This window comes from Dysidea avara, chromosome 3, assembly GCF_963678975.1.
Source record: "Dysidea avara chromosome 3, odDysAvar1.4, whole genome shotgun sequence".
Classification (NCBI taxonomy): domain Eukaryota; kingdom Metazoa; phylum Porifera; class Demospongiae; order Dictyoceratida; family Dysideidae; genus Dysidea; species Dysidea avara.
Window position 1 is genome coordinate 11,496,083 of NC_089274.1, and position 11,473 is coordinate 11,507,555.

Genomic DNA, 11,473 nt, shown 5'->3' on the forward strand with positions numbered 1-11,473 from the left:
TTATAATAAAGAGTGGCTGGTTGTGACTATAGTATTAGTTAATTTATATAGCTTCTTTTTATTTTATTTTTATATTCACACCCTTGCCATGCCCACGCAGGTTCTTCCGTAGGACCATACACGTGGTCGCATGTGACCAAGGACTATCACACTTTCTGTAATTTATGTACTTTCATCACTTCATAATTAATGGTTTTCTCTCTCTGATCAGTGAAAGCCAAAGGTGCCTGGCTTTCAAAAAGTTTCTAGCTAGTTAGTGATCATTTACTTAGCTAACTGAATTTTTTTGTTAGCTAATTGGCTGCCTGACTGACTAATGACTAGCTGATGTCTTCATATCTCAACTATGATTAAGGCTACACACTACACCTGATTTCTTGATAGTTCAGTTATATTTTTGTTAGGCATTCCAGTATCCGAGATTTTTTAATAAAAAAATTCTCCGTATATTCCCCAATAGAACCCTGGCACAAAATGACAACTCGTGTTTAACTTGGGATTGCTCCGTCGTCCGAGCTCCAATGAGGGTGAAAATCGCTGTGGGGTTTGTCCACACGCTGATCATCATAAAAATCTTAGTTTTATCGTGCGCGTTACATATAAGTAAGTTTTGTGTTGTTTTGTAATCTTTTCAAGCCTTGTAATGTATGTAGAATACTTTAAAACTTTAAAAAACGTACGGTTGGGTGGAAGGTAGTCACTGGTGCTTACTTTAAAGTACGTAGTTACTTCGCTCGGGTTAGCGATTTTCAGCTCCAGAGCAATTTTCTGATGGTTGTGTCATCAGCTCAAAAGTATAAACCACTTCAAAGTCGGCATAACAATGCCATAATTGAAACCACAACTCCACCTTAGGTATTGTTGCATCATTGTGGCACCTCCACTTTAGTTGTTTACCTTTATAAGTTGTTAACTTGATGTTTTTACCAACTTGAGATAACCACTTGCCTATGGGCATACACCATTGTATTGAGAAGTGTGCAGTAGGTGAAACATATTTGCTCACCACAAAGCATACAAAGATCGCTGAGATCCAATAAGACCTGAAGTTACTCTCATTACATGTACAAACTTGCAGCTAGAAGCAACTGCAGTTTCAAGATAGTCCAGATTGCCAGATGGCTTCCTGATTCAATTGTGCCATTTTCCCCTGTAAAATGTATGGGGAGCCCTGGAGAAAAAATGTACCTTTTTCAGTTTTTAAGCACTGTGCATGCCAAAGTAGCTAATTCCAACCCAACAAACTATATATTTCTGAGATCAGCAATCAATACTCTATCTATTGAGCATATAAAAAGCCCGTTTTTCCAAAATTTTAAGATCAGTCTGGAATGCCTATTTTTGTGTTGTTTTGGCTTAATTCGCCGATTGTATTGACTGCTACTCATGTGTGTGTGTCGTTTCTTTGTCCATTAGGGCATATAGGTGTTACTTAATTAGCAGGTAGTGCATTATTATTTGAATTTTATTTCTACTGTAAAAATTAGGTAGCTACCAGCCTATTATGGTTTTAATTTTACTTAGCTATTATGCTATGCTGCAATTAATATTAAATGCTCAAAAATTCCTCCTATTATTCTCAAAATTATACTCAATTTTTTTTTTTGGTTATGCAAAAACTTGCACTTTATAATAAACAAGTTTTACTTTTGGACAACTGTTTATTAGTCATCCTTGTGAACTGTTTCATTAATATATGTGAGGGGGCATAGGAAAAGGGACCTATAGTGGTTAACATGGAATTTGAGTTATGTTAATCTAAGAATTCTACAACTCACCAGCTATTCATATTTCAAATTTCAAATCAATACTCAATTGTTTCACATAGTTATTAAGAATTGAAATACAAGTGTGATTTTCCAATGTATGTAATTTACTATAATTACCTAACAATAAACGGAAATATACTGACTATTACTCAAAAGTTGAAAAGTCTCTATAGGTCCCTTTTCCTATGCCCCCTCACATATATACTCTAATAAAACAGTCATGTCAAATAGCTACTTGACTGGGCTACCAGATATGTTGACTGTTACATAAATGCAAGACAACCATTTTGCATTTTTGCAAACAAGGATTTATAGTCAATTAAAAGGATTTCTATAGTATGACATAATTATTCTACCTACAATGCTATCATTATGTTTGATGCTTGCAGGAACCTATTATGCTTAATATTATGCCAGCAAACTGTAACAGGCAAAGAATTGTCCATTCCATACAGAGTGAGTGGATTGATCGCAGAAGAATAAAATGTTGTTCATTTTTAATGCTATAGCTATAATGGGGAACGTGAGCCGAAAACAAAACAGAATGGCTATATGTCACAAATTAATTTTAGTCACTCAGTTATATTTATAATGTGTCTTTCTTGCAGCATGATATAGTTAGCATTAAGAATAGCATATATCCAAGCCAAAATTCTAGATTAAACGTTGAAATTTACATAGCTACGTAGCTACATAATATTATTATGTAGCTATGTATGTACTTGGCTACCAGGCCAACTATGTATATGTGCATCCATGAGGTACACTAATATCAACTACCTGGCCGGCCCACTCTATACCAATTAATCATTCAATCACTTTATCATTTGGTGAGGCACAGCAGGCAGACAGCATCATACTGTATATGATAGTATTGATGGCAAATTAGAATGCTGACAAATTGATTATATATATATATATATATATATATTATGTCATCCAGGAGTAATTTATAAATTACATAACATAAATCTGGGTGAAATATACGTAGTGTGAATAAATTGATTCTTATCATATTGATTTTTCTTGGAAGAGGCATAACCAGTTTGACATTTGTTCATATATATATATATATATATATATATATATATATATATATATATATATATGCGTAACCATGGTCATACTAATCTATAATTGTGCCCGGTATATCTACATGTGTATGTGACCGCATGCTGTATGAAAATAGTTCTGGGTTTGATGCCTGGTTATTCATATTTGAGCAAAAAACTTTACTCACATTGCTTCAGTTTGTCCAGATGTTTAATGGGGAATAGTGGCCTAGTGGCCTGGTCTCAACTGGAAAGGCAGCCCCCCAGCTGTAGTATAAATGGGTACCTGGTGTTAACTAGGCAAGCAAATGCTTAACTGTCCTTGTCTCGCTTGGCAGTGTTGGGGTTCGGGTTCTGTGACCTCTCTCCATGAGACCTTGGCAGTCCTCCTACAGGTTACTACCAGGAGGATTTTCTTGCACAAGACTCAAGCACCTGAGTGGTGCACAGGAATCCCAGTGATGGTTCACAGGGCAGCAATCAGTATAGCTGTGTTTCACACAGCTATCAAGGAATGTGTGTTTGTGTGTGTGTGTGTGTGTGTGTGTGTGTGTGTGTGTGTGTGTGTGTGTGTGTGTGTGTGTGTGTGTGTGTGTGTGTGTGTGTATGTGTGTGTGTGTGTGTGACCTCCTCCACCAAAACAGAGTTCTACGTACTTCCATCGCAACAGTGACCTCACCCGGCACTAGCAATACTGAGTTTGTATGGTGAGTTTGTGCTGAGTTTGAGCTGAGTTTGTATCTCCCGTATGGTTATGTCCTTCTTGTGTGAACACATGTACATGGCATTAAGACAGTGAGATACAAGTAGTTAATGCTTTCTACACAAGAATGCATGATGTTCTCTGTATGATACTGAAAATATTAAAATAAATCTTACCATTGTTTTTATTGAATAAGCTGTTTACTGTTTACACTTGCACATTTACATTCAAAATAATTATAGATACAAAATGCAGATACATAGTTAGATATATATACATATACTAGACCACATACATTCACATTCATGTTGTAATCATACACATGTATCACTGTATAGTCTAACTGAATCATATATGTTTGAATAAATATAGGATGGCAGAGACAAATGAAAATACTTCCCTTTTATCTAGTGATCAAAGTAAGATATTTAGCGTGATAGTGTTTAGCCACCTTGTACAAATGTTTTCCTAAAGGTGGTACTGTTGTTGACATTGCTGTTAAAGATGTGACGTCTGCAAACAGTGATTCAACCAGTTTTCTGCTACATTATCAGGCAGTGACAGATGCTGAGGGCACTGTTCCTCCACCTAACAGCTCCATAGGTTTAAACAATGAGTTGTTTCCTCTAGCAGCACCACCCCCACTGCATGGTGGCAACAGTAGAGGAGCGATAACAAATCAGGTAAACTATATAGTGCAGCGCAGTGTTTACACCTATACAATGCTTATTAGAAAACGTGTTCCCTACCATCAAAATGCCATAATTATATATACATGTATATAGTAATAAAATCTATGACCACAGTTTTACAACTGTGTATATAATTCAATAATGAATGTTTTATGTAGCTGGCCCCTATGTACAGGTTTCGGAATAGTATGACCATGATAGCGCATATACACTGCTGATACAAAGTGGTGTAGCTATGCATATAGCTTGAACTACATTTCTATATGTATTAAAATAAACTGATATATTAGTCAGGTTCACTACGTATGTCAAAAAATACACTTTCGTTAAAAGTTTATGGGGATTAGCAAACCTATACATTTTTGGAAAGCTTAGAGCATGAGGAATCTGAAAATCAATGTTTACATTTGCTCAGATTCCTGCAAGGTCAGCATTTTTTAATTTCAAAGTGGCAGCTAAAAATAACAAATTTCTAATATATCAAGTTTAATTTGATATAAGAGTTTGATAAATGGACTCAACAAATTCTCTGATTTTTACACCTCTATTCATTAGAAGTGACAGTTAACCATGAATAATTGAAAGTTTTTGCAAAGAGAATAGAAGAATTCCCATTATATGCTGCAATAATTCAGGAATAATTTACGGTGAAAAAAGTTAAATATTCTGGAGTAAAACTGGTGCAAAGTGTAACTGGTGCAATGTGTAGTTTGACTTCTAATAAAACAGTTCAAGCCTGAATATTTAGATACTCTAATAGAGCAGTCACATAATCTAGTAAAGCAGTCAACTTTTGAGCCTATTTTTTTCTGGTAATGTGTTTATGCATGTTTAGCATAATTATTACTACAAAAATTTTGAAAAAATTTTCATTTTCAAAGACAGTAGTTGGAATTTGCTTATTAGTTTTAAAATAACAATTGGCAAGAATGAATTCACGCTGATCACCAAGAGCAATTTTTTGCACCAGACAGACTTGCACCAACAAGTTAAAATTGATATGTACACAATCTTGAAAATTAGTATCCACTGTAAATCCAATGAAAATTTGCTTTCCAGTGACAGAATGATTGTATATCAGACATATTCAAATAATCCAAAGATTGCCATTGTCAACAAATTGATTCTTATCTAAAAATAAATCAGTGGCGGATCTAGAGGGGTTTCTGGGATTTCGACAGAAACTCCCTTTTAATTTTTTGCTTATAGTGGCATTTTCAATACATAAACATTGTTGTATTAACAATTTGTCATAGCAAACAACTAGCTATATACCAGTAGTCAGCGGCGGAGGAAGTAGTTGATATGAGGGGGGGCTCCGCTGGGCTGATGACCCAGACTTATTTCTATAGTTTGGTAAGGTGAGACCAAAAAAAAAAAAAAAAGGGTCACAACCAACTGACAAGAGTTTTCCACCTCACCAGCTACCATTTCTAACTGATAAACTGCATAAAAATCCTTACATAGCTCGCTACACACTGACTACTTTATTAGAGTGACTGCTCTATTAGAGTATCTCGATCTTTATCACGGTCTTCAAGAAAGATATTTTCGGTGTGATATCATTCTGAGGGGAGGCTTTAGCCCCCTAGCCCCCCCCCCCCCCCTTTCCGCCGCCTATGCCAGTAGCATGCACACAGTTGCACTTAACTGACACCATTTATAGCTATTAAACCCTCAGCAACACTTCACTTTTCATCTCCCACTGCATTAAAAACGATCGAGATACTCTAGTAGAGCAGTCAAGTAACTACTCTAATAGAGCAATCAAAGCTACAGCTCGTAGTCACCATATTTGCCCTATAGTTATCTATAGCATTTAGTAACTATTTACAGTTTAAAGCATTGAATTTATAATTGCTAACCAAAAATAGCCTAAAATCCGATCTCAGAACTTCTAAAATCTCAAAAATTTTCCTGAGAATTGTCATCAGATGCCTTATTTATATTAGCTACACCAATTTTCAGAAACCCCCTTTTAAAAATCCTAGATCCGCCACTGTAAATAAAGGACATTTGGCACATCTAACCAAGACATTTTTAATGACTGGCTCACAAGTAACTGCTTTAAGCATAAAGGATCAAAAAGTAAAGAAACAATTGAATAGCTAAATAGTAGTAAAGCAAAAGAGGTTGCCTACATACTGCAGATGTACTGACATTTAATCTGCAGTATATAGGCAACCTCTCTTGTTTCACTACTGTTTAGCTATTCCCTTGTTTCCTTACTTTTTTTATCCTTAATCCAAGTTTCTACTTATTTGTTTACTGTTTTTGTAACATAATTATGACTGGTGGACCCGCACATATGTTGCATCAAAAGGAGGACAGGCACCTGACAAGCCATATGTCTGGATGCATGCCCCAACTATCAGTTATGTAGCTAAAAGGGAGGTAGCCATGATGCTTCATTTTCATCTACAGTATGCTTTGCCCATTACACACCATTGCAAACAAAGAACAGCATGAGAAGCATCTCAACAATCAATCATATCAAGAGTATATAATGGGGAGGATACTCTTGATCACATGTTGCTTATGGAAAATACAGCCACAGGGAAGCCGTATCACGATATAATATAGCATGAACTGACACCTTGCATTGTCAGTGAAGAGAACTGGAACACAAAGGAGGACAAAGGCAAGTCCATGATGCATGTATATATTGTATGTTGCCAAAATCAAGCCTGTATGTCAAGTTATGCTTGGCAGGGAGCATCAGTCAGTCAGTCAGTCAGTCAGTCAGTCAGTCAGTCAGTCAGTCAGTCAGTCAGTCAGTCAGTCAGTCAGTCAGTCAGTCAGTCAGTCAGTCAGTCAGTCAGTCAGTCAGTCAGTCAGCATAAATTTTTTGTTGAATAGAAAAGTTTTAAATGCTGTAGAAACTTGTTGGAAGAATTTGGAGTTGGCTTGGCTGTGTCTAACCAATGCTGCCAAGCTGTCATGAAGAGACTGGTTTTAGGGTGATATTTGAACTGGAAAAGCTCCAATTCTGTACGATCCTAATATACAGTATACTGTATGATGCATTGAAAATGACAACAGTGACACTGCTGATGATTGTTATGTATATGTACGTACATGCATAGACATGATGTCTTCATATGTAGCTATACCCTACTTCTCAATGTTAATAATTCACTTATTCACTTTGTTTCATGCAATAACTATCTGCCAAATAAATTGTTTTTAGGTTTCTTAGCACTTTAGAGGCCATTAAGTAATGTATTCTATAATGGGTGTGAGAACATAGAAATGGTGTTTGTTGCAATAAATTATTCATTTTCAATAAGAGGCTGATATATGAAGAAATTAGCACCATAAAGACTGCTATTTTCAAACTGCTGATTGACTACCATGCAGGCATCTGTACACAGTAAATTTAAGCAATGATTTTCACTGATCTCCATGCATTCATTCTCCATGCTCCGAGCTTTATGTAGGCCCATAAATTTTGAACAAAGTTATCTTTGACATAATTATATAGTTAACCTGACTATGTCAATGCATACCACCAACTGACAAAAGTGCCAGTCAGGGTGAAATCACAGTTGCCAATTGCTAATTAACAAAATTACCTTTTAGGGAGAATATTTTATGTAAATTCCAATCATTCTTTCAAACCTAGAATTAGCTAATCTCCTGAAATTTATGCCCAACATAAGCACACTAGCTAGGACATTCACAAAAGTGACTGCTACATTGGAAATATGGAGTCAAAAGTTGACTGCTGTATCAGAGTAAGTGACTGCTCTATTAGAGTAACTCAATCTTTTCTGCTGTTTTTAGGCTTGAACTGTTTCTGTGGAAACCAAACTAATACTTTACACCAGTTATACATATATTTCATCCAATTAATCTGAAATATTCCTCAACTCTGTTTGCTAAAATTTATTCATGAGTTATTGCAGCATAATGGACGCTCTTCTATTCCGTTTGTTAAAACTTTTCATGATTAGCTATGTCACTTCTAATGAATAGAGATGTAAAAATGTCACCAGAGAATTTGTTGAGTTCATTAATGAACTTTTATGCCAAATTAAAATTGATATATCAGGAATTTCTTACTTTATTGGCTGCCATTTTGAAATTTAAAAATGCTGACCTTGCAGGAATCTGTGCAAATGTAAACAATAATTTTTAGATTCTCCATGCTCTAAGCTTTCTGAAAATATATAGGTTTGCTAATTCCCATAAAATTTGAACAAAAGTACATAGTGGACCTGACTATATCACAAAAAGGTAAGATTACCCATTAATCCAAATTGGCAAAATAAGTTTCTTAAAGCAATTGTCAAAATTAAATCATTAACTGAGGTGACTTTGATTACATTTTCTGAAAAGAGTAAACTATTCCATTTGTCGATTACTCTATTACAATAGCCTTTTCTGACGTCCGATTTTGTGAGTCTTATGTATAATTTGTACAGATAAGCGATAACCCCTAGTATGTGATGTACACAACTATTATAGCATCAATGTCACTGTGTCCCTTCAACATTTGAAACTTAGTTAACATGTCACTCTAAATCAATGGTACGATAAAGATAGCAAGTTTAAATGTAACCTCTCGTCATAACTCAATTCTTCAACATTCGTGTTGCCCTTCCATAAATTTCCATGCCAGCTTATATAGTCATATCTAAACACAGTGTTGCAGTGATATAATTACAAGATGTTTAATATGCAGTAAGAGTAATGTAGACTCATTCAAAGAAACAAAACATTTCTTTATCATACCCATAACTCTATTAGCCTTTAAGGTAATCACATGAGAGTGCTAGTATCAAGCACGACTCCCAAATCTTTGTGTTGAGTAACTTTCCTCTATATATAGTTTCCAGCCATCAATTGTATAACTGAAGTGAGGATTAGATTCACCCATGTGCATGACCATACTCTTTGGTAGTTTAAATACTAATTGCCAAAGTTAAACTGAAACATTCATCGCTGTATGATCAATTGTGACAGTAAAAGTGAAAGTAATAACATTGAGTATAACATCTCGTACATAGCTGCTATTCTGAAGAAACTTCCTTCCACATATTATTGTATCATTGTTTGCATTGCTAAATCTATGCTGTATTGTTTTATATATAGTTACTCAGCTGAATATGCTAAACATTATACTGCCATTAATCCTTTTCATGCACTTATGTAGCTATCATTGTGTCTATACAGCCAGTGAGAGTGAGACACCAAATTGATGTTGAGGACTACGAAGTGCTACTGTGCGTGTTCTTTTTTTGTGCCTTCTGTGCATTTATTCTTTTCCAACCCCTGGGAATCATTGCATGTATTTTCACTGGTTTGGTAAGTGAATAATTATAAGTAGCGTAGTATATGCATACAATGATTTCAAGTAAAATCTGATATTGAGAGGGACAACTAATAGTACATAGCTTGCTTGAGGAAACTCTGGGGATATGTCTCCAGGAATTTCCATCATAAAATTGAACTTAGTGAAGCATTTACCTATTTTGATAGTACTATAGGTAGAGGCAGATCCAGGGGGGTTTCTAAGATTTCCAGAAACTGGTCAAGTAAATTCAGGCAATACAAAATTGATTTGCAAAGGTATTACTGTAATAGAGCAGTCAAATTTTGCATTTTTTAGCTCAGTAGAAATACTCTAAAATTGTATATCAGAGATTGTAAGACCTGGAATTTTCCCTGAAGGCAATGGTATCCATGTCTGTTATATGTTTCAAACTTCATGTAACTCCACCTCTTATAACTCTTTAGCCTGCTCCTGATACTATGCCTGCCAACTGAAGCAAGTATAAGCAACCTGTATCATAGTTTATAATTTATATGTTTACAATGTCAACTTAAAAGATTTTTGGGTGAAAATTATTACCAGATTTAATCCCAGAATACATAATCTTTTACAAATCTTCTGGGGGGGGCCCCAACAGAAAATTTGGAAACATCACTGAAATTCCTGGAACCATCCTTAAAAGGTTAGGGTTATAGCTACAGTGGTCCTTCATTATATGGTCATTGATTAACCAATCATTCTGCTATCCAAATGTAAGAAAGATTGTTCTATTAGACTAATTGTCTATGGTGTGCATTCTATTGGAGTAATTGAACAGGGCTCTGTATATAAATGAATGGGCTTTGTCTATCTGAACCAGTGCAATACGTGATATATATATATAATATATATTGGCTTGTGTGAACAATCAATCAGGTCACCATGTAGAGAGTTCAGCCACAAATAAGTCATCTTGTAAAGAATTCAGCTATGTTACAAGTCACCCTGTGCAGAATTGCAAAACAATATGTACATATATAATACATATTTTAAAACATTTAAATACACACATAGTCAAATGTACATAACAAATTCTTTACCTTCTTCCTGCAGTAAAGATAAAAAAGGGACGCTTTAAAGCTGGTTGCTTTGGTGTATGCAATTACAAAAAGAAGCAATATCTAAACCAAAATAGCCAAGCTGTCAAAAGGGGGTGACCCCAAAAATCCAGGGTGAAAAGATGTGAAATCAAAGGTAGTAATGTTGATAATACCCATCTTATTTATCTATTTACGTTAATACCTATCAATACTCACGATTGCCATTAACATCATTGCAGCCATTTCTTGCATGTACAATCATATTATATGTATATTTGTTAACCTTGTTATACAGCACATTTGATTTTGTACTTTTAATCCTGTAGGCTTATGATAGGACAATGCATCATAAAGATCCTCGTATTTTTCTGGTATTAGCTGCTATAACAATGATATTCAGCTTTGTTGCAGGAATTGTTGGAATTTGGTTGTTATCAAAATATTTGTACTAGATAATGATTATGTGTAATATTTGATTTATGTATTATAATCTTAGTCATACATATCATGCTAAGCTTAACTGAATTATTTTGTAAAAAAATAAGATACAGTTCGGAAATGTAACAGGGTTATTTTGTTTACTTACATATAAGTTTTATACAAAACATGTTCCACACATGCAAAGAGAAGTATTAATGCATTTAAGTTTATATGATTCAGGTTTACTACTACAAATATGAAATGTACTGTTATTATTCATACAAATGTAAAACTGCACAGCCTAAATTTATGCATTTTAGTTATCATGCATTATATCCTACAGAAAAGCTTTAACATGCAGATGAACATATTATAGCTATATATTATGTAACTTAACTGAGCAACTAGCTATTGGCCCTCAAAAAGCATGTGACTTAGATACAGTGACTGAATACTTTAATTGACTCACTATCCAATTTT

The 11,473-nt window shown here is 34.8% G+C and overlaps 1 protein-coding gene across 2 annotated transcripts; it reads left to right on the forward strand.

Annotated features, from left to right (window-relative positions):
- Positions 1-2,907: 2,907 nt before the first annotated feature.
- On the forward strand, positions 2,908-11,286 carry LOC136251734 (uncharacterized). 2 transcript variants are annotated; one of them, XM_066044158.1, is made up of 5 exons: positions 2,908-3,528; positions 3,897-3,943; positions 3,999-4,207; positions 9,395-9,526; positions 10,900-11,286. In XM_066044158.1, exons 1-5 carry the CDS (start codon positions 3,428-3,430, stop codon positions 11,023-11,025), a joined length of 615 nt encoding a protein of 204 aa, XP_065900230.1. In that variant the 5' UTR covers positions 2,908-3,427; the 3' UTR covers positions 11,026-11,286. The 2 variants fall into 2 exon arrangements, with proteins under 2 accessions (XP_065900230.1, XP_065900231.1); XM_066044159.1 differs by lacking the exon at positions 2,908-3,528 and having other exon boundaries at positions 3,598-3,943; positions 10,900-11,283.
- The last annotated feature ends 187 nt before the right edge of the window (positions 11,287-11,473 follow it).

Excerpts from the sequence above, each read along its gene's own strand:
- LOC136251734 (XM_066044158.1), top strand. The coding sequence starts at position 3,428 with ATGTGTGTGTGTGTGTGTGACCTCCTCCACCAAAACAGAGTTCTACGT. Across the intron at positions 3,944-3,998 it reads CCTTTTATCTAGTGATCAAA|GTGGTACTGTTGTTGACATT; the intron begins GTAAGATATTTA and ends GTTTTCCTAAAG. Across the intron at positions 9,527-10,899 it reads CATGTATTTTCACTGGTTTG|GCTTATGATAGGACAATGCA; the intron begins GTAAGTGAATAA and ends TTAATCCTGTAG.